At 57.4% G+C, this 23116-nt stretch overlaps 2 protein-coding genes across 5 annotated transcripts in view; one reads left to right on the forward strand and one right to left on the reverse strand.

The window, feature by feature from the left end:
- CUNH1orf167 (chromosome unknown C1orf167 homolog) overlaps positions 1-8962 on the forward strand; it is a 20601-nt gene extending 11639 nt beyond the window's left edge. The window contains exons 11-19 of the mRNA XM_040645780.1: positions 658-817; positions 929-1083; positions 2904-3048; positions 3966-4355; positions 7044-7131; positions 7242-7386; positions 7608-7743; positions 8032-8142; positions 8614-8962. Coding sequence (XP_040501714.1) covers positions 658-817; positions 929-1083; positions 2904-3048; positions 3966-4355; positions 7044-7131; positions 7242-7386; positions 7608-7743; positions 8032-8142; positions 8614-8790 — 1507 coding nt within the window. The 3' untranslated portion in view covers positions 8791-8962. The remainder of the gene's footprint in view (positions 1-657; positions 818-928; positions 1084-2903; positions 3049-3965; positions 4356-7043; positions 7132-7241; positions 7387-7607; positions 7744-8031; positions 8143-8613) is intronic.
- MTHFR (methylenetetrahydrofolate reductase) overlaps positions 3000-23116 on the reverse strand; it is a 20440-nt gene continuing 323 nt past the window's right edge. The window contains exons 1-12 of one of the 4 annotated variants that reach the window (XM_040645782.1): positions 20957-21111; positions 20437-20682; positions 18487-18725; positions 17544-17654; positions 14904-15097; positions 13939-14189; positions 13531-13665; positions 13162-13342; positions 12711-12893; positions 11677-11778; positions 10654-10773; positions 3000-3084 (exon numbers count right to left, since the gene is read on the reverse strand). In XM_040645782.1, coding sequence (XP_040501716.1) covers positions 3079-3084; positions 10654-10773; positions 11677-11778; positions 12711-12893; positions 13162-13342; positions 13531-13665; positions 13939-14189; positions 14904-15097; positions 17544-17654; positions 18487-18725; positions 20437-20682; positions 20957-21066 — 1878 coding nt within the window. In that variant the 5' untranslated portion in view covers positions 21067-21111 and the 3' untranslated portion in view covers positions 3000-3078. Of the gene's footprint in view, positions 3085-9308; positions 10352-10653; positions 10774-11676; positions 11779-12710; positions 12894-13161; positions 13343-13530; positions 13666-13938; positions 14190-14903; positions 15098-17543; positions 17655-18486; positions 18726-20436; positions 20683-20956; positions 21112-23116 lie in introns of those variants that run through there. The other 3 variants (XM_008694718.2, XM_040645781.1, XM_008694720.2) reach the window with 3 other exon arrangements.

Genomic DNA, 23116 nt, shown 5'->3' on the forward strand with positions numbered 1-23116 from the left:
GGAGAGTCAGTTCACCATGATCCCTCAGAATATAGCTCTCCTCCAGTCCATTCTCTAGCCTTTGGGCATCAGGGAACCGTCAGTATCTCCCAACGTAGCTGGGGCTGCCCTCGATCTAAAATAAGTATTTGGATCCCAAGTCTTCTGCTATTTGGACTTTGGAGAAATGACCCTCCACCAGGCCTCAGTTCCCCTATCTTTATAACCGAGCAGAGGCAGGAGTACTGATGTGGCCATACATGTGGTCTCCTGAGACTGGGGTCCTTGGGTCTGGGGCCCAGCTCCCCCTCCCATCAGGAGTGTGGCAAGGATCGGCCAGGTGACACAGGTGTAGACAGCAGTGGCCTCAGCCTTAGGTACTCTCAAGAGTCACTCTGGGAGCTCTGGAAAAGTTAGGAAGCCCAGGCCGCACCTAGACTGCTAAGTCAGATTCTCTGGGGATAGGACCCCAATGGGCATGAGTACGTCGCAGAGCCCCCGGGAGTTCCATATGTGGCCAGCTTGAGAGGCGATGCTCTAGCCCGGTGTTTGGCATGGGCAGCTCCCTTCCAGATGAGCTCTTTGGAAGAGACCCTGCTGGGGAAAGTACCTACTTGGCAGCCCTGCCAGCCAGGGGGTGAGGCTGGGGCCCAGGGACTCACCTGCCCCTTCCTGCAGCTCCTTCCTCCGGGGCACACGGCAGCAGCAGATTCGGGGTATCCTGAGGGCGTGGCACTTGAAGGCATGCGGTCCGAGCACCCCGTCAGACAGTGCCAGGACCACCTTGGCCCCGGAGCCGCTGCTGGGCTGCAGCCCGCCCCGAAGCTCACTAGAGAAGGTGAGGGGAAGGGGGTGGGAAGGGGCTAGGGAATGTAGGGGGCAGGTGGGAGGAAAGAGTGGGGACGGGGCAGGGGCCTGGGGATCATGGACTCCATCCCTCCTTCCCCAGGCTTCCAGGGCCCCCGCCTTCTTGGATACCCTCCGGCTGAGCTTTCTGTGGGCATCTGGGCAGAGGCTGAAGGCACGGTGCTTTCTGCTCTGGCAGGTGCGGGCCCAGCGGTCCCAGGGTGCAGCAAGGTGGCACCGATGCACTCTTCAGAGGCGGTAGGGACCCCTCCCCATGCTGGGTGAGCCATGACGCCCACCGCTCCGTGGACATCCGGTTTCCCAGCCCCCTTCCCATTATTCCTTGACCTTCACAGCAGCATCCCGTTGGGGTCTGCAGCCCAGAGGGCTCCCATCTCACGCTCCAACCCGTTGGTACCCAGACTCAGGTTCTCTGGGCTTCTCCTGCCCTCCTAGCCTGCCCTGCTGACAGGGCGGGGGCTTGAGGCAGTCTACAGGATAATCGTTTCTCCCAGAGACTTCGCAGCTGTGGCTCATTCATTTATTCATCGGCAGCACAATACTTAAGCGTCGGTCTGCCTGGGTTCTAATCCCAGCCTTGCCCCTCACTAGCGATGTGATCTTGGGCAAGTTGCTTAACCTCTCTGTGTCTCCATCTCTCCATTTGTATGGGGATAATAACAGTAGTCACTCCATTGGGCATCAGCAAGGTAGGGGCACATAATCCCCTTGCTTAGTACCTGGCACATAATAAGCACTGAGTTCATAGCAATGTTTATCACTAGTGCCTGAGCTCAGGCCTTGGCACTGGGGTCTGAGATCCCATCTCATCCCTAACCTGTCACTGTGAGCATTCCAGCCCCCAGCAAGCCACGCTCCCCCTGCTGGAAACAGGGAGAAGAGCCCCCTCAGGCTGCTGAGGGCAGGGATGGCTGGGAGAGCCTGGGGTGGCAGGGACCATGCTTAGGGTGGACGCTCCCCTTCCTAGCATCCTCCTTGGTTGGAGCCACTGGGCCACAGCCCAAGGGGCCCAGAGAGAGCTGGCTGTTGGCTGGGCCTGGGACCGGAGCTGCAGGGCCACGCTGGGCTTGTGGCGGAGGCGGCTGGCGCAGGGGCGAGAGGTGGAGCAGTGGGTTCGGGCACGGCGCCGCACGCTGCTTCGAGGCGCCCTGCACCGCTGGCACTCCTGCTGGCAGAGTGAGTCAGGGCCTGGGTCCAGGTCACTGAGGGCGAGGGAAGGGCCAGGTCCATCAGGGAGACCCAGGGTTTTGTGTCCTTTAACACAGAGTCCAGGAATGGGACCCCCACAAAGCACACCGGACGGGGAGGGGGCAGAGCTGAACCCAGGGGCTTGGACATTGACCGTCCACTCCCTGGTGGTGTGGAACTTACACGAGCTACATAACCTTTCTGAGCCTCAGCTTACTCGTCTGTAAAATGGGGATCCCAGCAGCACCCTCCCTGTAGGGGATTGTGGGGAGTCTCTGAGACCATCCACGCAGTGTTGGCTCAGAACCCAGCTCCAGTAGGTGTTACTGTCATCATCATCTTCCACATCCTCATCCTCATTACCCTCACCTGGCCTTCAGGAGTCATGGGCCTGAGCACTGAGTCACGGTGTCCGCAGAGCCCAGCATAGGAGGTGGGGATCACTGGGGGCCACTTTAGAGGCTTCCCACTACACCAACATAATGAGCTGGTGAGTGGGGACCTGTTCTGGAAAGTTCGTGTCCTGTCCAGTGGGGACAGCTACTTCTCCAGCCCAACTGCTGTCCAGTTGTGCTGACCCAGTGTTGCCAGACCTCATTTTCAAAGAAAAGCTGGAAATCTAGATTTTTTAATGTGAATTTTCCTGATTCCTAAATGTTTTCAAGAAATGAAAAATGAGTTGGGTTGGCCTGGTCATCACAGGACACTTGCAACCGAAGCATTTAAACCCAGATGGTTAGGGGGTCTCCTCTATCCCTGCTTGGGTTGAGCGCAAAGGGCTGGCTGAGGAGGGGCCCACAGTTACCCAGGGCGGAGAGACAAGGCTGGGGTGCACGCCCGGGGCCATCTCAGCCTCTCTCTGGCCACAGGGCAGCAGGCCCTGCATGCAAAGTACCAGAGGTGGGTACAGGTCCATCTCCAGGCCCTGAGGATCTCCGTGTTCTGGGACTGGCGGCAAGCAGCAGCTCGTCGGAGACGCCCAGTGGATCCCCCAGAGCAGCTTCTACTGCACAGGTGGGTGGACCCGGGGGTGAACGATGAGGGTCATCCCTGCTGGGGAAAAAGCAGAGAGAGAGTCCAGGGGACCTAATGAGGAAGCCACAGAGCCGTGACCACCCGCCTTCCTTTACCTGCTTTGTTCGAGTGGTGGGGGGTGGCAAACCTTTAACCCTGCCTGATGCCCTGATTAGCCCCAGGTCTCCAACTCCTGGCCAGGTCAGTCCTTTGGTTTGAGAGGCACAGGAAGGATGGGGGAAGTCCACGCCTCCAACATCCACCATAACATGTGTTCCAATGTCTTGTCCGTGTCTCGTTGGAGCGCAGGCAAGTTCTACTCTATACAGTTGCCAAGAGTGAAATCTTCATGTAAATAGAGATGTTCTAGTAAAACGTATATAGCTCATTCGTGCATAGTTAAAAGCAGTGGGGACAGAGGCTGCTTCCTCCCACCGCTCAGCTACAAACTCACACATGTTCACGCTGTCCCCCCACGGGCGGCTGGCCACTGACGGCAGGGCGGAGATGCTGTGCTTTCACAGCTCAACAGTGGGCACAGTTTTTTTTGCCCCTCCCAGAGTGGAGGACACTATGCTCCCCTCACCCACCTCCTGCCCCCTAGTGGGCTGGTGAGAGGAGACCAGGCCTGGCTGCTCCCCCGGTGGCCGTGGGACTTGACCCCACACCTGCTATGTTCCCACGACCTCCTGGGGAGCCAGCACCTGCCCGCCTGAGTCCGTCTGCTTGTGTACAGGCTCTAACCACAGCCGGCACTTTGACCCGTTACACATCAGTTCCTATGTTCTGACGGCACAGGGCTGCGCATGCAAAACCACCTAGCACACTTTGTGGGGGATTTGGGGGCGCGATTTGGAATAAATGGGACTTTTGACTCCGAAAGCCAGGTGGGCCCCTCCTCTGCTTCTGTTTTTCAGCCGCTTTCAGGCCTGGTGTGGAGCTGTGAGAGACACAGGGGTGGTCCCGGCCACGGGAGCCGTTCAGGATGGCCCGAGAAAGGCTGTGGGGGCCACATTTGCCACAAGGCAGGATGTCCGAGCAGCCAAGGCCTGGGCACAAGAGCAGTGTGTGGCCCGGGCCTCCGTGGTCCGCTGGAGGAGCCACACGCAGGGGAGCCGGGCGGACAGGCAGCTGAGGAGGGCCCGGGCCCAGCAGGCCTTCATAGAGTGGCGAGCAGCTCTGGGCCGGCGCTGCAAGGCCCGCCAGCTGGCAGAAGAGAGACTGGCCCTGTGCCGGACACAGTGGATGCGCGAGTCCCGCCTACGCCGGGTCAGCAGAGCCCGTGCTGCCCAGAAGCTGAGTGCCAGGTGGGTGTCTGGGGCCGGAGGGCAGCCCCACATGCGGCTTGCAGCTCAGCCTGTTTCTGAGGCCTTGAGCTCGTTGTTGGCAGAGATCGAGGGTATTTGGTGGCTGGTGACAGGGCTCAGGAGGCTGGGGTCAGAAGGAGAGGCGATCCCAGCCACTGCAGCTCGTCCCGGGGTTCAAGTCCAGACCTGCACTTTCCAGCAGTGCGACCCCTCTCTGAGCAAGTCTTTGAAGGTCAAAGGAAGATAACAGGCCTGCCTTGGAGAGAGAACACAGGCGAGCACTCAAGCACTTGGCTCAGGGGCCAGAAACACAGCGGGTTCTCATCAAACAGTGCTCTCGTGAGGGAGGGCGAGGCAAAGCATAGCGGCAGGACTGCCTGCTCTCCGTCCCCTCAGCAGGACGCTTGCCGCTGGTGTGCTGTTCTACGGCTCTCTGGGCCTCTTTTGACCAGATTTCCCCGGGATGAGGGGAGGAGCACCGGAGTGGGCTTTGCCTGGAGGTCCCCGTCCAGCAGGGCACCGGCGGCGAGGGCTGGGAAGGGCTCCCTATGGCCCACCACCCATGCGGGCTCCTCCCTCTCTCCCAGGGTCCTAGAGGCCTGGGCGCAGTCAGCCGCCAGGGGCCGTGTCCAGCGAGCCGCCATCACCCCGTTCCAGCAGGCTGGGTCCAGACGCCTCCAGTGGACCCACTGGGCCCAGTGGCAGGCAGCGCTCCTCAGTATGCGGTTGGAACCGCAGGCGGAGGCCGGAGAAGCCCCCAAGGTTGATGTCAGGCAGTGGCCCAGGGTGGCCAGCAGAGGGCACCTCCTAGCGCTGACAGACACTCCAGCCCCGTGGAAGCAGGTGAGGCAGCCTAGGTGGGGGTGGGAGGTCCAAAAATGACCTGAGGGCCAGTGGCCTCAGAATCAGCTTGCTTCAGCCCACGGTGGCAAGTGTGGCTGGATGCTTATCTGGGGGGCCCATTGGCCTACGGACACTACCCCCACCAGGTTCTAGAACAGCCTCCTGGCTCTGGAAGACTGCCATCTTTGGGTCCATCAGCAAACGTTTACTGAGCACCTACCGAGTGCCAGCCCAGCACAGGCCCGCCACAGAGACAAGTGCCATGGACACAGTCTATTAGCAGACAGACACCCAGATGCATATGTATCCTGGTGCCGCCTAGGGTCGGGTACGTGGGGAGAGGAGCAACTGTTTGCCAAGTCCCTTTCATTTCTTACTGGAAAAATTAAACCTGCTCACTACGGGAAAATCAGAAAGTATACACGAAATGTTTCCTTCATAACTCCCTCCACCCAAAGACAACCACCAGTCCTTCTCCGGACCAGAACAGTTAGCTCTGAGGCGCCTGGCTGGCTCAGTCGGTGGAGCACGTGACTCTTGATCTCAGGGTTGTAAGTTCAAGCCCCACGCTGGGGGTGGAGACTACTTAAAAATAAAATAAAAATCTTTAAAAGAAAAAAAAAAGCAGTTAGTTCTGACACCCGCAAATGGTGACACGAGCTTGATGGCAAACAGGACTGAAGAGGCCACGATGAAAGCCAGGCACAAGAAGGGACACCACACAGCAGTCTAGGGACCTGTCCTTGAAGGGTACACAGCCTGAGTTACTGGCAGACCACACAGTGTTCCTAAAGATGAACTGGAATCATCCAGAATCCTGTTTCAGAATGCCAGGAAGCATCTAATAGATTCTGGAAACGTTCTTAGATAAAAAGATGAAATTTTGTTATTGTTGTTGTTAAAGATACTATTGAGAGAGTGCACGCAGGCAAAGCAGGGGAGGGGCAGAGAGGGGGACAGAGGGAGAGGGAGAGAATCCCAAGCCAACTCTACACAGCACAGAGCCCAAAGCACGGCTCAACCTCACACTCCTGAGATCATGACCTGGGCCGAAATCAAGAGTCAGACCTTTAACCGACTGAGCCCCTACGTTTTTTAAAACAGAATGGAAAGGACCTAGCTTTGGTTACTTGCAGGATCCATATTATTCACACACGGGGGGCTATGGCAACAGAGCATTCTGGGGAGTTGGTATTTTATTTCTAGATCTGTGTCACAAGACAATTTTATTTTTGGTCTGTTTAAAAATATTAACATTCTATTCTTAGCAAAGGCAGGTGGGACCCCATGTACAGGGGAGGAGCAGAGGCATACTGAAACCATAAGTAAATGGCAGAAGGATAGCTAGGGTGCTTGGCTCCAGGCCCCCCCTTTCTACCACACGCACCCAGCCAGCCCTCCCCGAGCAACACAAGCTGGTACCCTGCCTCCTCACGCCACAGAGGCCCTTCGAGAGCCCCTGGTCTGCTGGAGAGCAGTAGCGGGCTCTGGAGTTGGAGGACTCCTGAGACAGGGGGCCTCAGGCAAGTAATTTCACTTTGTAAAGCTGAAGTGGGGAGAGTAATACCTCCTGGCAGGCACAGGTAAGCTCTTAGCAGGTGGTGGGCATTCTTCCTGAGTCTCCAGCCACGCTGGGGGGACCAGGGAGGAGGCAGTGGTGAGTGCTGACGGCCCTACTACTCCCAGGCACCTTCCCCGCCTCCTCCGGGAGCCTTGGGGCCACACAAGAGGCGGCGGCCCTGCTTCTGGTCAGGGGCAGGATGGGAATGACCCTGCCACGTTGCCTGGGATGCAGGGGGTCCAAGCCCATCCGGTTCAGGTTTTCCTCTCTGGCTGTTCCCTCAGACCCATGGCTACGGGACACTGCCCGGCCCAGGCCAGCACGACAGCCACGCGGGACAGAGGAAGCAGAGAGAAATGTCCTGGGCTCAGAGTAAGGAGACCTGCCCCTGGGGCGAGACATCTCACATTTGCCTGGAAATCCACTTCCAGCAAGTGGCAAATCCGTTTTACGTAGGGATTTTGTTAACCTCTTCTTTACAGGCGACAAAGGGCCCCCTCTCCGGTGGCAATGGCCTGGATGTGCCAGCAGGGTGCAAGGCCAGCCCCCTACAAGACCAGGAGGGGACTGCAGCTCTGAGGCTGGAGTCCTCAAAGGCCAAGGCGAGGCCGCTAAGAGAGGACTAGGGTAAGAGCTGCTGCACATGCGCCTGTGAGTCGGGTGCGCGGGGTGAGTGGGGCCTGGGGGCTGGGGGGCTGGTCTGAGCCAGGGCAGGAGCTGGGCCGGCTAGGGCCGGTGCCCAGTCCTGGAGGATCCCAGGGGATCTGTGGCTCTGCCCTTCATCCTGATCATAAGGGGTCCTGGTGCTCTTGGCTATCGGGGTGCATGCCAGGGCCTCTCCCCACCAGGAGGAAATACCTACAGCGCTGGCACCGTGAGGCGCTGCTCCGCCGGCTCCAGGGCTCCCAGCGCGCCAGGCGCCTGGCAGCTACGTGGCAGCACTGGGTAGACGCTCAGGGCGCCGAGCAGCTGGCAAGGACGCTGGTGAGTGGGGGCCGCCCCTCCCCAGCCTCAAGCTGACCTCGCAGCTCACCTTGTCCGCAACCCTAACCCCTCGAAACGGAGTCTCTCAAAGCATCTCGGTCTCTGTATGGACCAAGTCTGAAAGCTTGGGGCCAGGTGCAAGGACCTGCATTAACACACCTCAGGGGCCCCCTCCCTTGTCACAGCCCCTGCCTCCTGGGGCTGCAGAGCTGTAGGGGGAAGACGCAGCAGAAGGGCTGGGGGGCAGCAGCGGGCCGGCTTGGGGCCTCTCACCACTCACCCCCACAGCTGAGGCAGTGGCACCTGGAGCGGGCCTGGCGTGTGTGGCGGCGGCGGGTCCTGCGGCTGTGGGTGGCTCAGCGATCACAGCAACAAGAAGGAGCTCGGGTCCTTGCCCAGGTATGGGGGTGGCCCCCAGCCCCCAGCAGGTCTTCTCAAACCAGCGCCACACCTGGACACTTTTCAGCTGGGGCCCCTCCGTTTTCAGGGGAGGGGTCAGTTCCATTAGAGAAAACACAGCTTGGATCCTGATTTAGCTGGTGATCCTGTGCTCAGCCCAGTCCTACCCAGCCACTCGGTGTGGGAACGAGGCTTGGCCACAGCACGGCTGCCACTCACACTAGCCCATGTTGGGTATCGTTCCCTAAGTGCCCCTCCCTTATCCGCCCTACTCTGCGCATAGCTTTCCAGATCACAAGTCACATCTGTTCGGAGCCTATGCATTTGGCCTGGGGCAGAGCTGGCTGGCTGGCTGGCCGGCCCAGACAGAGGGAGGGGTCTCCCATTCCCTCTAGGGACAGAAGCAACTGGGCACCTAACCAGACCTAGGAGGAAGCCAAATAGCCTTTCCTTCCTCCTCCCTGATTCCAGGCCTTTGAAAAGTGGCGCCAGCACCTGGCAGCCAGGGGATGGAAGAGAGGAGCCACCAGCGGCCTGATACCCCTGAGCCAGGCAGGCATCAGGAACCCTGGGAGCAGGCTGGAAGCTGCTGGAACTCGTGTGTGTGGTGGACGTTGTGTGGAGCAGGGGACCCAGCTGCAGCTGTGACTTGTTCCCATGGAAAGAAAAACAATACTGGCCCCAGCCTCCTTGAGGAAGGAACCACGCCCCACCCATGAGGGCAGTGCAGGCCCAAGCCACCAGGCACTCATCCCACGGGCTGGTGACAGAGGGGCCGGCTCTCTGAGCTCTGAAGGACAATAAAACACCGTCCTTAGTCCTAGCTGCTTCTCTTGCTCAGTGTCTCCTAAGGGCTGCCCCTCTGCCTCGGTCAGCCACCCTGGGAAGGAAGTGAAGAGGGTACACCCATGACTCCCCTGCCTCTTCTACCATCAGGCTGCGCTTTGGACACCTACCCCCACCCTCCTTCTGCTGAGCCAGTGAAGACCAGCAGGCAGGGACCGGGACCAGGACAGGGAACAGCTTCTTTGCATCTAGCAGTCACTGTCCCTGGGCAGTGGGGCTCGAGCGCGGACAGCTTCGGGAACAGGCTGAGCAGAGGGGACGGAGCGGCTGGCAGTAAGAGTTCCCATCTAGAAAAACGAACCAGGAAGAAGTCAGCCCCGCTCGGTTGAGCCTTATCTTTGCCCTTGACATTAACAGGCAGGGTATCCCTCCATGGCCAGGGGGGAAAAAGGGCAGGCCAAGGGCTCCACCAAGTATAAGGGTTCAGATGCCTTTAACCTCTACGAGGCACCTTCCCTCCTAAACCACCAGAATACAGAAATAGTTCTTTCGAAAAGCAGCACAGTAGAAAGGGGAAAGCCCGGCTGGCCCTCAGGCAGATGGGAGCAAGAAATGCTTGCATCACCAGGTTTCAGGCCAAGGCCTGTCCGGAGGCCTGGCGGGCGGCCTGCCAAGCAGGTGGGCAGGGCAGGGGTCTGCCCCTCCAGCCACAAGTAGGACGTGCCAGCAGTCACCACCTCAGAGATGAGCTCTGCCAGTCTCTTCGGCAGCACAAGTGCCTGCCACCCCGGTTCACTTTGCTGTCCCCGCAGGTCCCAAGTGCAAGGTCACTGGCAGCCCCCAGGCCAGCTCTCAGGGGCTGCCCTGGTTCAAGGGCTCAGTCAGCAACAACGGCCCCCTCTCCTTCTCAGGGAGGACGTTTGTTCCACCCACCGCGATCTCTGCAGAAGGGAGGTGCTCCTCGTTGAGAGCAGAGTCGAGGCTGATCACCCGACACCAGGCTCCCCTGGCGGAGGGGGGGGGGGCTGACTCCGGTCCGGCCAGAGCCCGCAAAAGCCTCACACCAGTCTAGCTGCCATCATCACGTGAGGAGTGGAGGCCGGGGCTCAGGGAGAAATGGAGGAGAGGGGTCCCCAGGAAAACCAGGACTGGGGAGGAGGAAGACAGGACACCTGTGGCTGCAAGCTAAGGACAGGAGGGTGCAGGATCACAGAGCCTCAGTCTCTCCCTCTGGCGCGGGCTGGTTGAGAAGTTCAAATGTGTCTTCGACCACCTGCCACAGGCAGTTTTCCAGCGGAAACTCATTGTCCACCAGGTTGACCAGGAAGTAGTTGTCGTGGATGTACTGGATGATCATGCGGGACGGCGACTCCTCCTCATACAGCTTGCCCCACTGCTCGATCCACAGCGCGAAGGCTTCGTCCTGCGCACGCACGCACGGGCACGCACACACAGAGGCAGGCAAAGTGAACAGAGCTGCCCTTGGGTCAGGGATTCGTGCTCAGCGCCCCAAGGGCCTCTAAGCTGCTCAACAGGACATTTCCAGGAATAGAACAAGGCCCACTGCCAAAGTCGCCTCCCATCCCCCAGCCCAGAAATCAACACCCTGAGTCAGAGTCAGGGCACTGCCCGGAAGGCGGAGCCCACCAGCCCTGGGGCCCCAATGACAAGGCCTGCCTAAGGTTTGCGGGGTGCTCAGGGCAGGCCCGCTCCTGGCCCCCTTACCTTCCAGAACATGAAGCTGACGGGATCGACCACGGTAGGCTGGACGATCTCTCGCCCAGGGAAGATGCCCCAGGTGACTGCGTTGGGCTGCAGCTCAGGGGCATTGGTGATGTTTTCACCCTGAGGGCAGGTGGGGGGCGGGGTCAAAGCAGACCTGGACTAGACACAGCAGTCCTTTCCTGGCCTGGGAACTCGCAGGGGTGGGGGTGGGGGTGGGGGTGGAGCAGGGCTTTGCTCCCTCCCCTCCACTGCCCCTCCTAGCCCAGCAACTCCATGAAAGGCCGAAAGGCTGGGGGCTGGGCACTTCCTTTCTCCTCCCGGTACTCCAAGCTCCACATCCCCCACATCACATCCCCCACATCCGGTGGCTCCTGCTGGCTTACTCTGTGATCTGTCCCCACGTGTCTGCCCAGCCAGGCCACTCTGCTACTCGGATTGCCACAGTGGCCTTGCATTCTAGTCTTACCTGGTCCTGTTATCCACACCACTGTCCACTGTGACCTGCCTATGACAAAACATGGAGCCAAGCCACCACTGCTGGGAAAAGCTCTCTCGCCTTTAGGGGAAAACCCAAATTCCCAGCAGGACAGTCAAAACTTTCCAACTTACTCTGAACCCACTTGGCAACGTCCCATAGGCTGGGCAGACAATACCTTTGCACACCCTCCGCCCTTTCCCTGTGCCCTCTCCTTGTCCTCAAAGATTCCAACCACATGGGACCCCGCCAAGCCTTCCCTGACCTCCCAGATTAGACAGACGTCCCTTCCCTGGGTCCTCAGCATCCTATAGTAAATCTTACTGTTGAAAGTGCAACAGGATTTGTAATTACCCACGGACTGGGCCCCCTCCCTAGACCAGGGACCCTCTGAGCTGAGGGTAGGGGCCTGGCTCTGGGCATACGTTTCCACCATGCCTGACCAGGGCTGGGTGCTCAGCTCTTGCTAAGGGGGGAGGAAACACGGCACCTTCGGCCCAGGACTCTGGGCCTGCTGAGCACTGTCTAAAGCCCGGGAGCCGGCCTACCTTGACGTCCACGATGTGGTAATTAACCCGGAGCTCGTACTTCTTCAGCACCTGCAAAAGCGCCCCCACTGTCTCGCGGGAAGTGAAGAACTCCAAGTAGGCCTGTGGGAGGGGGAGAGGCACCGCCACATCAACCCCAGTCCTTGCATGCCCCTGCTCCTTGTGTGCCGTGACAATGGACGCTGGCCCTCCGGACCGCCCCGGGGAGGCACCCACGCAGACACGCATGGCAGGACTTGAGACACTGGGGCTAGTGTGGCCACGTGGATCGAATCATGAACTGAGAGCTGGCGAATGCAAGCAAGGGGGACGCGAACAGGTACATGGGATTTCTCGGTCTGGAGAGCTCTAAGGGGCATCGGCCACCCTTCTCCGAACCAGGGAAGGCTCCAAGGAGAAGCCACTTCGGAAGCTGGACCAGAGACCCCGTTTGGTAAGCCAAGACACAGGAGAGAGACCTGACACATCCCGGCCTCTCCACTCACTGGAGGCTGACACGGACACCGAGGGCTTCTCCAGCACCAACTGTCTGTCGGGGATGAGGCTGGGTTCCTAGCCCACAGGGGGAGCACTATTACCCCATTTCACAGATGAGGAAACTAAGTCCAGAGAAGTTGAGCAACGTGGCTGCACTGAAGGTAAAAAGCAGAGCTGGGACTCAAACCCAGGTCTTTCAAATTCCAGAGCCCACAAGCTATAGTTCTAGAATGTCGTTTTAACTCCAGCAGTCCTAGGAGAAAAGTGTCAACTTGGGGGCACCAATAGCAGTTCCATGTAGAGAATGCTTCCTACGTTCTTCCCATGTGCCAAGCATTTCACGTGCTTTGTCACATTTAGGCCCCAGAACGTGATGGGATCTATCCCCATTTTACAGAAGAAAGGTCTGTCTGACTAAAAACGTGAGCTCCTATCCAATCCGATCCTCTGCCCCTCAGAACAAAGAGACCCCAGGGAGGAAGGCTTCTCTGTCCCCATCCCCGGGGAACCCATGGGTGCCGGCCGAGGTGGGGCAGCCCTGTGTGTCCCTGCCGCACCTTCTGGAAGACATAGCCCCCACTGGGGCCCCAGCCCACAATGGGGTCAGAGGATGGCTTCCCATTGATGTTGGGCTGGGAGTTGATGGTGAGGATGCCCTGCCGGTTCACTCGCAGCAGCTCCTCCTTCATCAGGCTGGTCTCGGCCGCCAAGGGCTCGTCATTCCAGGGCAGGCAAGTCACCTGGGGGAGAGGGCAAGCCGGGCTGGGGTAGCCATCACACCGGGCACCCTGGGCTCCCTCCCTCTCCAGGGCTCTGCCTGTGCGTCCACCAGCCCTTCTAGGCACCCCAGGTAGGGACTTCACAACTCATCCTTCCCTTTGCTGAGGTGCCACATCCAGACAGAAAGAGGGGAGGCTTGGGGTGGTGTGAGTCACAGCCCCGAGGTCTGGCCCACAGGGAGACAGGGCGGGGGATATAACTGGGGACCCCCACCCCAGCACCACTCACCTTGTAGCCTTGCTGGTTGGGCTCTCCCGAGAGGTAGTGGGCAAAGACTTCAAAGACACTTTCTTCACTGGTCAGCTCCTCCCCCCACATCTTCAGTAGCTCTTCCCTCGGGGACTTACTCTTCAGGTAGAAGAGGTAGTAGTCCTTCAGCTCCCCGAAAGCTGGAGAGGAGGAATTGCCCCTGGCACAGGAGGTGCCCAGAGGGCAAGGCACACTCCTGACCTGGGGCTCCTGGCATCCACTCTCCCAGGGGGCATTCCTGTGACTCTTGTCCCATGCAAAAAAGCAGGCAAATAAGCAGGCAAACTCCCTCTGCCTCCCTCCCAAGAAACAGGATGCATTTGCAATGGGTTGCCTGCAGGTGCTCACCAGCGGCCATTAGGGAATTCATCCCACTCCTGCGTGCGGTAGATGTAACTCTTTGGTCTGGAGGCCCAGAAGATAGGACGTACATCTTCCTCCCGGCGCTTGGGGTGGGCACTGACAGCCCAGGGCAGGGGACGCCTAGGTGAGAATGGAGTAAGAATGAGTAAGGGACTGGCTAGAGGAACCAGAAAGGGCGGGGGTGGGGGGGACACTGAGTTCTCTGACTGTGCATGGAGTTTCCACTGAGACAGAACCCTAAGGGTACGACTAGCCATAGCAGACATCCCTCTGTACCTCCGTGGTGGTCAGCACTGCTAGGGCGTACTCATTTTGTGACCTCTTTCTAACTTCCCTGCCCATCTTACTTTCCTCTGTGCCTCCCGGGCCCAAATTCAGGGCCAATGGCTTCACCTGGGGTCCTCAATCCACATGCCGAGACGCTTCAGCACCTCTGTAGTGGCCATCTCACGGTTGAGGGTGTAGAAATGGAGGCCTGGCACCAAGCCACTGGTCAAAAGCTGCTGGCACAGGCTCACAGCCTGCTCAATGCCATAGTTGCGGATGGCAGCATCATTGTCTTTGATTGGCTCAATCACATCCTTGATTTGCTGTGGCACCTCCAGCTTGGACAGTTTCACAAGCTGCCGAAGGGAGTGGTAGCCCTGTATGAGACACAAGAAGCTGTGAGGTGCCATCTCCCAGCCTGTCTCTCCCCTGAAATACTTACCACCCTTTCCATCCCCACCAGGCCTCCCGGCCAACGGCAGTGTCACACAGAGTGACTCGGGAGAGTCAGTCCAGATTGTAGGAGCACCCCTGCCTTGTCCTCCTTCTTCCACAGAGTCCAGCAGCTGCCTACAGCATTCCTGCCCTCAGGNTGAGCTAGCCCTTCTGCCCCTAGGTGCATTTATTGATAAGCCGGTGGGCATCAAGGCCAGTGGCTCCCAAGCTGCACTGCTCATCAGCACCACCTGTCAAACTTAAGAAATAATATGCAAGTTCCCAGGCCCCACCTCAGACCTATTAAATCAGAACCTCCAGACAGGGGATCTGGAAATCTATCTTTCAAAGAAGTTTTTCAAATGATTTTGATGACAGTCAAGTTTGGGAAACATTGATTTTACCAAGATTTATAATGAGAGTTATAATCCCTCTTAGCGACACTTGTTAGCAAGCCCCTCCAACAGACACTGTTGCTGTTTTGGGTGCGGGAGGGTGGATGAGAGGTGACCAAAGTGGGCTGGCCCGTTGCAAGGACTGGAGCATCTGTCCGAAGGGAAATCTACTGAGCATCAGAGATTGGCATTTCACCCCCAGGGCCCTGGCCTGTGCTAGGAGGGGGGTGAGGGAGTCCACGGCCCTCCTGGGACCCTCACCTGAATAGGAAAGATTCCGGGGAGGATGGGGCAGGTAATGCCTATCTCGCTGCAAGCCTTAACAAACTGGAAGAATGTGTCAGCCTCAAAGAAAAGCTGGGTGATGATGAAGTCGGCTCCTGCAGATACCTTCTCCTTCAAGTACTTCAGGTCGGCCTCAAAGCTCCCTGCGTCGGGGTGGCCTTTGGGGTAACCTGCCGACAGGGATGACAGTAGGGAGAGGCTGGCTCCCAAGTTCTCAAGGTGAGTGAGGAAGAGACCAGGAAGCTGGGAGCAGAGAGCTCGCTGCCTCAGAGGTTCTGGACTTGTCCCTTGCAATACCGCAGCACGGACAGTCCGAGACGGTGAGTGGCTGAGCTCAGGACGATGCACTTCTCACTCTGGACATGACCCTCAGTGAGAGGTGGCCTAGGGCCACCCGCCCAAGAGTTGGGGGCTTTGGCACCAAACTGCCCATGCTGTCCTGCCTCAGGTCTGTGGCAAGCAGCCGGGCAAATCAGGCCAGCACACTGCGGCCACAGAAAAGAGAAAATGCCACGTGGGCTCCTGGGCTGGAGTCTGGGCACTGGACTCAAAACCGTGCTTTTAATTTAACATGAAAATTACTCAGGGGTCCAAGAGAGTGAATATTAGGAACCACATTACCCAGGGAAGAACTGAAGAAGGTGGGGATGTTTCACCTGAAGGGGAGAATGGAGAGAACACCGAACTACTTCCAAAAGCCCAAAGGTCTGTCGCAGGGGAAAAAGGATTCACGTTCATGAAGTTCCGTATGAGTCCTAGTCTGTGTTGCTTCAGATGACAGATAGGATCGGTCCCACTGGAATGAGCACCCCGCCACCCCACAAGTCACAAGCTCCTGGAGCGTGAAGCACTGGGGGCTGCTGGGATGACCACGTGCCGGGGAGGCCAAGGATGGGATTCCAGAACTGCCTGGCAGGCGGGACCGTGGGTCACCTGGGCTCCTTACTAGCTCCCTAAACCTTACGACTGCTTCCTTCCCTGAGCAACTGAACTCACGAACAGCCATGTTTGCTGTCTGCAAAGGACGACCGTAGGCCTTCAGGAGGCTATAGCAGAGCGTTGGCTTCCTGAGCCTGAGCCCTGGGCAGGACCCCGAGCCGGGCTGCTGCGGAGCCAAGCTGCTTTGCTGTGATAAGGCCCTTCTGTTCTGCAGAAACCCCAAGTCATCAAAAATGAATATAAAAACTCTTGTCTCAGGGGGCGAACGGGTGGGAGGACCGAGCACCACCATTTCACTTTCAATAACGAGGCTATTTTTCCAGCAGGAATTTCAAAAACAAGGAGGTTTTAAGAGCTGAAACCGTAGCCCTAAAGCCTCAATATCACCAAACACATGTAGCGTTGGCTCACGTTTAGGTCTTGCCCTGTTTACTGTATTTTCTGTCACACCCAACGTGGTGTTTCTCGACCCCGATCGTCGTGCTCGTCCACTTTATGACAGGCTAAGCTCCAGACCCCTCAGCAGCTGCAAGCTCACAGCTCAGCCGGTCTCCGCGCACGACCCCCTAATGCCTACGGCACATGTGCACATTCCCCAATTTACTAACCAAATGGTGGCCCGTGTATGAACAGGCGGAAATGCTATGTCCCGAACTCCTCATTGGGGCCTCCCAGACTCACCTAAACGCCCCCATTGACTGGGATGTGTGGACATGCACATGGGAGCCTGGGACTAAGTTCGAAGCCACTGGCAACAACTAACTTCCCTGAGGCCACATGGATTAGTTTTTTAAACTCACGCCACTTTGATATGCTACTCCAGAATGCCGCCATGTTTGTTTTAATATAAGGATGATACGATTTCCCCAACAAAATTTTGAGAAAAATTGTCATGCCGAGATGACGGGTCATAGTAATCCCTGGACTTCTTGCGTCCCTGGTGCCTGCTGCCTCACCACACCCGAGCCCCGGCTGGAGAAGCTGAGGCCCGATCCCAGTGAGTGGAGTGGGAGGGAAGGCCACCCCATCCATTTTGAGGTGAACCTTGCCTCTTGCCTGTAGCCCCTGGAACTGGAGCTGAGCCGATCCAATGCTCTCTCCTGAGAATTTGGAACGGACTCTGAGGCCTGTCAGTCCGTCAGGACTACTGGCTGGAAGTGACCGTGTACACTCAGGAGCAGGCGGCTGGTCACGTGTGTGCAAAAGTGTGCGTATCAGGGCTCCTAGAAGCACGGAGCATGTGCGCAGTGGGAGGCAGAGATGGGGGGCCGTGTGGCTCCAGACAGAATGAGGGAGGCCTTGCTTTCTGACTGCTTCCTGGTCCAGGGCCTCGTGAGGTCAGGTACCATTTCCTGATGGGGGTTCTGAAATTCCCTGGCCCCCCTGTCTTAACAAATATCCTTTTTTTGTTTAAAAAAAGAATAGGGCTGGGAAGCAAGCTAAGAGAGAGAAAAACCTCAGGGCTGGCGGCAGCCTGGCAGGTGGCAGGTGACAGAACGGAAGCAGGGGCACAGTGTGATGCGCCTCTGAGCCTCCCTCCCCTGCCACAGGCGCGGGCCCATGGCGCCCTGGGTCACCGGGTCCTGAACTGAATGCCAGTGGGCCCTCTGTGCCTCTCTGGGCGTGTCACGCCTTCCCTTCCCTGTCCCCCTGTGCTGGGAAGGCCCAGCCACTCACCTGCCACACAGATGTCAAAGTAGTCCCCGAACTCGCTTCGGATGTGCCTCACCAAGTCTGCGGCATAGCTGAAGCCTCCCTCCTCCTCTTCCCACTGGTCACCCACGGGGTCTGCAGGGGTGGCAGGGGCCACGGTCACTGGCTCGCCCCCACGCTCCAGACGGCCTTTTTGTTCCTTCTCCTACCGTACCCCAGGGGCCACGGTCTCCTCAGAGATGGAGCCTTGATTTCCTCCAAGTGTGTGTCTCCTCCTCCCAGCGTGGCCCTTGGCAAACGGTGGCCGGGAAGACAGCAGCCATCCTGTCAAGCACTTACCGAGCACCAACTCCTCGGGCAACGTGCTGGCAGCGCTAAGCAGGGGACAGCTGCTGCTCTGCCGTTAGCCTGGAGCATCTGACGTCCCTTCCCAGTCTCAGTGTGTTCCGGCACCCTCACCCAACCCCACTGGTCACTCTCCCACCCTCTTGGAGCTCTTGCCTCCGGGGAGAATTTTCTATTCAACTCAAGGGAGTCCTTATGGGGAGCGCGAGGCCACAGAATCCCACCCACCCAGGTCCCTCTTCCCACACTCAGGTGCGTGATGACACCAGGTACCAGAGGCATGAGTAGCTGCCTGCCCCTGGGATCAATGCCAGAACCACGCTCTTTGATTGGGCCCAGAGCTGGGGCCGGCCAGCAATCGATAAAGCTGTGTGTAGCCAGGGCAGAGGCTAATCGGGCAAGGCTGCATTCCTGACTGAACTCCTATGCTGAGGTCAAGAGGTCAAGAAATGGCTCCCTCCGTGTGGTACCAACAGCGCTCACTACCCACAATGCCTCCTGACACTACTGGCTGGGAGGGGACGCTCAGCGGGGGACCCAGAGAAAAGTAAAGGACCGTTCCAGAAGACAGAGGGGCCTTGGAGGAAGGAAGATCCCAGACAGTAGAGGGCTGGCTCCACACCTCCCCTCAACGCCAAGATGTTCTTCAGGCCCAGCCGCCTGGCCTTCTGCAGGTAGCCTGTGATCTGCTCCCGGCTCTGACAGCAGCAGGTCATGTGCAGGATGGTCTCCAGGCCGCAGTAGTTCACGGCCGTGCTGGCGATCATCATGGAGGAGGTCTCCTTGTCTGAGCCGGGGTCCCCTGCTGGGTGCCAGGTCACATCTATGAAGAGGGGGCCACCTGCCCCCATCCGATCAAACCTGTAGGTAATTTCTTTCTGAAGAGGGGCTCCTGAGAGCACATCGCCCTTCAGCACCTTCCCATGGGCTCTGGGAGGTAGGGAAACATCACAGGCAGGTCGTAATCAGACGACCTACATTCATATCCGGGCTTTGCTACTTATTAGCTGTGTGACCTTGGGAAAACTACTTAATCTGCCTGAGCCTCAGTTTCCTCATTTCAAAAATGTGCCAGAGAACAGTACCTACTTCATAATAATAACACTATGGAAATATTACAATAGATGGCTCCACAGCCCTGAGAACAGTGCTTGGTACGCACTGAACACTCAATCAGTGTGAATTCCTATTACGATGATGATTTTTTTTTTAAGGATTTTATTTGAGAAAGAGAGAGAGAGAGAAAACTAAGGGGGGGTGGAGGGACAGAGGGAGAGGGAGAAGCAGACTCCCCGCTAAGCGTGACCTGAGATCATGACCTGGGCCAGTATCAGACGCTTAACGGACTGGGCCCCCCAGGGGCCCCAATGATGATTATTATTGCAGAGATAACTGATATCAACAATGCAACCCTATGTGAGAGAGCAGCCCTGCAGCCTTTCCAAAGTGCTTGCACATGTATTATCTAGAGTAAGACATTTCGATGGTCAAAGGTACCGGGAACCCTCAGAGTGGCAAGCAGAGGCTCACTTTAGGAAGAGGAAAAAGAGGGTCAGCAGACACAAGTTTCTTTCATGTTACACCCCCCCCGTCCCCGCCCCCAGTGCAGCAGCCAGCAGCCTTTGAGAACACGGCCACAGTTCCTGAATGAGACTCAAGAGCCACAGGTGTGCACACTCACCTGTCTGACCAGCTATAACATGGTATTTAAACACCCTGTGCTGGGGCGCCTGGGTGGCACAGCGGTTAAGCATCTACCTTCGGCTCAGGTCATGATCCCAGGGTCCTGTAATCAAGCCCCACAGTGGGCTCCCTGCTCAGTGGGGAGCCTGCTTCTCCCTCTCCCTCTGCTGCTACCCTTGCTTCTGCTCCCCCTTCTGTCAAATAAATAAAATCTTCAAAATAAAATAAACACCCATGTGCCTTTAAACTTCAAAACTTTCAGAGCGATGCATGAAAAATACAAATAGTAAAACGTATAAACTTTTTAAAAAAGGAACTGCAATTCATAAGGCGCTAACGTGATTCATTTGGCATTTCCAGATTTCGAGAAGCATTTAAGTTGAATTCCTAACTTACTGAAAATGTTCTCCAAGCTGCTGTTTTATGACTTCCTAAACTGTATTCATGCGCCAGCCCCAAGTTCCGCCAAAGAATGCAGCCCGAGAGGACCAACACTTTTAACCCGTTGAAGAATGCGTCTAAAAATTCCAGATGTGGGGCGCCTGGGGGGCTCAGTCGGTTAAGCATCTGCCTCCGGCTCAGGTCATGATCCTGGGGTCCTGGGATCGAGCCCTACATAAAGTCTGCTTCTCCTTCTCCCTGCCTCCCACTCATGCTCTCTCTCTCTCTCAAACAAAAAAATCTTAAAAAAAAAAAAATCCCAGATGCCTGCAGGGACTTTTGCTGACAGCTGAGAAGTTGCGGCTCCAGTGGTCTACCCTGCTCTTTTCCACCCCCTCTGGCTGCCTTTTCCTGCCGGGTCAGAGTGCGGCCTGGCAGCAGGGCTGCGGCTTTGCCTCCCCCAGGAGCCCCCTCACTCTGACCCCACTCGCCAACTATATCAACTCACCTTGAGATGAGATTGACAGCTCCCTCAGCCGTCCGAGGAGGGAAGAATTCTAGGGAGAACCACTTGTCACCAGAGTCCATCCTCCGCCTCATCTTCTCCCTGAGTCTGTCGTGGCGCTCAGGGTCCAGCCCGGGTGTGGAACATCTCGAACTCTCCTTGGAGCTCTCACTGCCACTGCTGCTGCCCTCCGAACGGGGAGGGGGGCCGCCATCCCCTCTGGGTTCGTTCACCATGGCCCGGTTCCTGCTGCACAGAGTGGGGGCAGGAGTGTCTGAGGGCAGGCAGCCAAGTCCCGGAGTGGCAGGGTCAAGTGAGATGCGGTATTTCCAGCAGGAAGAAGGCCAGGGAGGGTAAAGGTGACAGTGCCCCCACCCAGTTGCTCCACATACCACAGCTGTGACTGTCTCTCGCTGCCTCCCTCAAAGCTTTGCCCTCCACAGCCGCCTGGCTCCAAACAAACCAACCCCCACCCCGCACAGAAACATGCTCCTTCAGCCCAGGGATCCTCGGTGTCAGCTACCTGATGGAGGGTGGCACTGAGAACCTCACCCTGCCGGCCTCCAAAGCCCACATTCCTAGGGAGGGGCCGCGGGGTCTGGCTGGGAGAACCTTGGGTGTTGGATGGTCCATTTCTGCCAGCAGGGACCCAGAGTGGGTGGGGAAGAAACAGGAGGAAACTTCCCCAGCGAGTGTGTTCCTCTGGGTAGAGGGAGCTGTGACAAGGGAAGAGCCCAGAGCTAGACGAGCTGGGGCCCTGCGCAAGGGGGCGGGGGCAAGGCTTCCAGGCGAGAGGGAGGGCTGAGGCTCTAGTTGCAGACGCCGGATGGAAGGAGGGGGATGTTGACGGGAGACTGCAGGGGTTGGTGGGTAGGAGGCCAACAGACGTTCAGGGTCACTGGATTACTCTCCAAAGAAGGCAGAGCCGCCTGGCCCTGCCTGGAACAGCTCCTGTTACTTGGAACAGTCTGGATGCAGGAGGGAAGGAGTGTAGGCATGACGAAGCAGCCGGATTTCTCCTGAGTTCATGCTACTCCAAAAAAGACCCGGTCGTGGGTTAGAACTTGACACTGGCTGGGTTCCACAAGTAACCGAACCCAAATTCAATCAAGGGCATGAATTTGTGTCCTACTCAGAACAAAAGCTGTCCCATCTGTGCCTGCCTTCCAGGCTGTTCTCCCTATACACACCACCCAGGTCAGTTAATTATAGCGACTGCACAGCCACCACATACGAAGCCCTGAGCCATGGCAACCACACGCAGGCCAGCAGAGGGCACGGACTCACTGGCCAGTTTGGTGGGGAAAACAAAACAAATACTTAAAAGCAAGACAGAACACAACTCTTGTACAGCAATGTGCAAACACACATTTTTAGTAGTGAAAATCCAATGTGTGGTGACATGGAGTATCAGAGGAACAACCAGGGGAAGTTCATCCCTTTCAGGGAACAGCCACTGCTAAGCCTGGGTTCTTAACTATTTTGGGGTCCTAGACTCCCAAGAAACCGATGAACTCCACTGCTCCTCTCCCCCGAAACACACAAGCGCACATAACTCCAAAGTGAAGGAGTTAAGACCAGAGTAAAAATATTTGTACCAATGATTTTTCTTCCTAGGGATGCCCATTTTCATCCTGACCTAAAACTCTAGCTTCTCAGCAGGGATGGCCATCGCGAGTAAGGAAAGGGAGAATACTGGGCGCCTGGGTGGCTCAGTCGGTTAAGCGTCTGTCTTTGGCTCAGGTCATGATCTCAGGGTCCTGGGATCGAGCCCCGACATCAGGCTCCCTGCTCGGTGAGGAGCCTACTTCTTCCTCTCCCTCTGCCTGCTGCTTCCCCTGCTTGTGCTATCTCTCAAATAAATAAATAAAATCTTAAAAAAAAAAAAAAAGGAAAGGAAAGGGAGGATATCAAGATCAGCCTAACTGGCCTTTCTTCTGAATTCAGAGAGTGGTTCATTAACTGTCTGCTGGAACAAAACCAAAAGAGAGGGGGAGGAAGCCGAACTACCTACCTGCCCTTTCATTTATTTAATAAAGACTTATTGCATTCCTAGTTAAGTGCCAGGCGCGTGCCTTCTTCAACCTCCTTTCTCACATCGCTGCTTACCCATCTTAACCTGGACTCCCACAGCACCATAGGGCTGCAATCCTCTCCTACCCCTCAGTTCCCTGAGACCAGGGCCCAATATCCTGCCGGTGGCATCCCCCATGCCTGGCACACAGTCGTCACAGCCAGCACTCAGTGAGCGCCAATGGGTCAAGCGCTGTCACTCTGTTCTCAAAATAACCTTCTGCCATTTACCGACCACTTGCTTAATCTGTGCCCTGCACCGTGCAGTGCGCGAATACGAAACCCACCCCGCCCAGAAGGACCGGAGTGGACACCTGGGCGCAGCCCGATGCAGTGGGCGCCAGACACTGCGGTGCTCGGCTGGCAGGCCGGTTTAAAAGGCCAGAGCCGGAAAGACGCCTCTGGCATCCGGCTCGAAGACCACGAATCAAGTCACCGGGTCACTGGGTCAAGGTGGGGGCGGGGACGCGGGCCCAAACCCGGTCCCAAGGGGGCTGGGTCACCACCCCCGTCTCAGGGCCGCCTCCTCCCCGGGGTCCCCTCCGTCCAGGCCGGGGACTGAAAGTGAGTTTTCCCTTCAGGGCTGGAAGTCACCGGGGGGGGGGGGGGG

This window comes from Ursus maritimus, unplaced genomic scaffold (genome assembly GCF_017311325.1).
Source record: "Ursus maritimus isolate PB19 unplaced genomic scaffold, ASM1731132v1 scaffold_32, whole genome shotgun sequence".
In the NCBI taxonomy this organism is placed as follows: domain Eukaryota; kingdom Metazoa; phylum Chordata; class Mammalia; order Carnivora; family Ursidae; genus Ursus; species Ursus maritimus.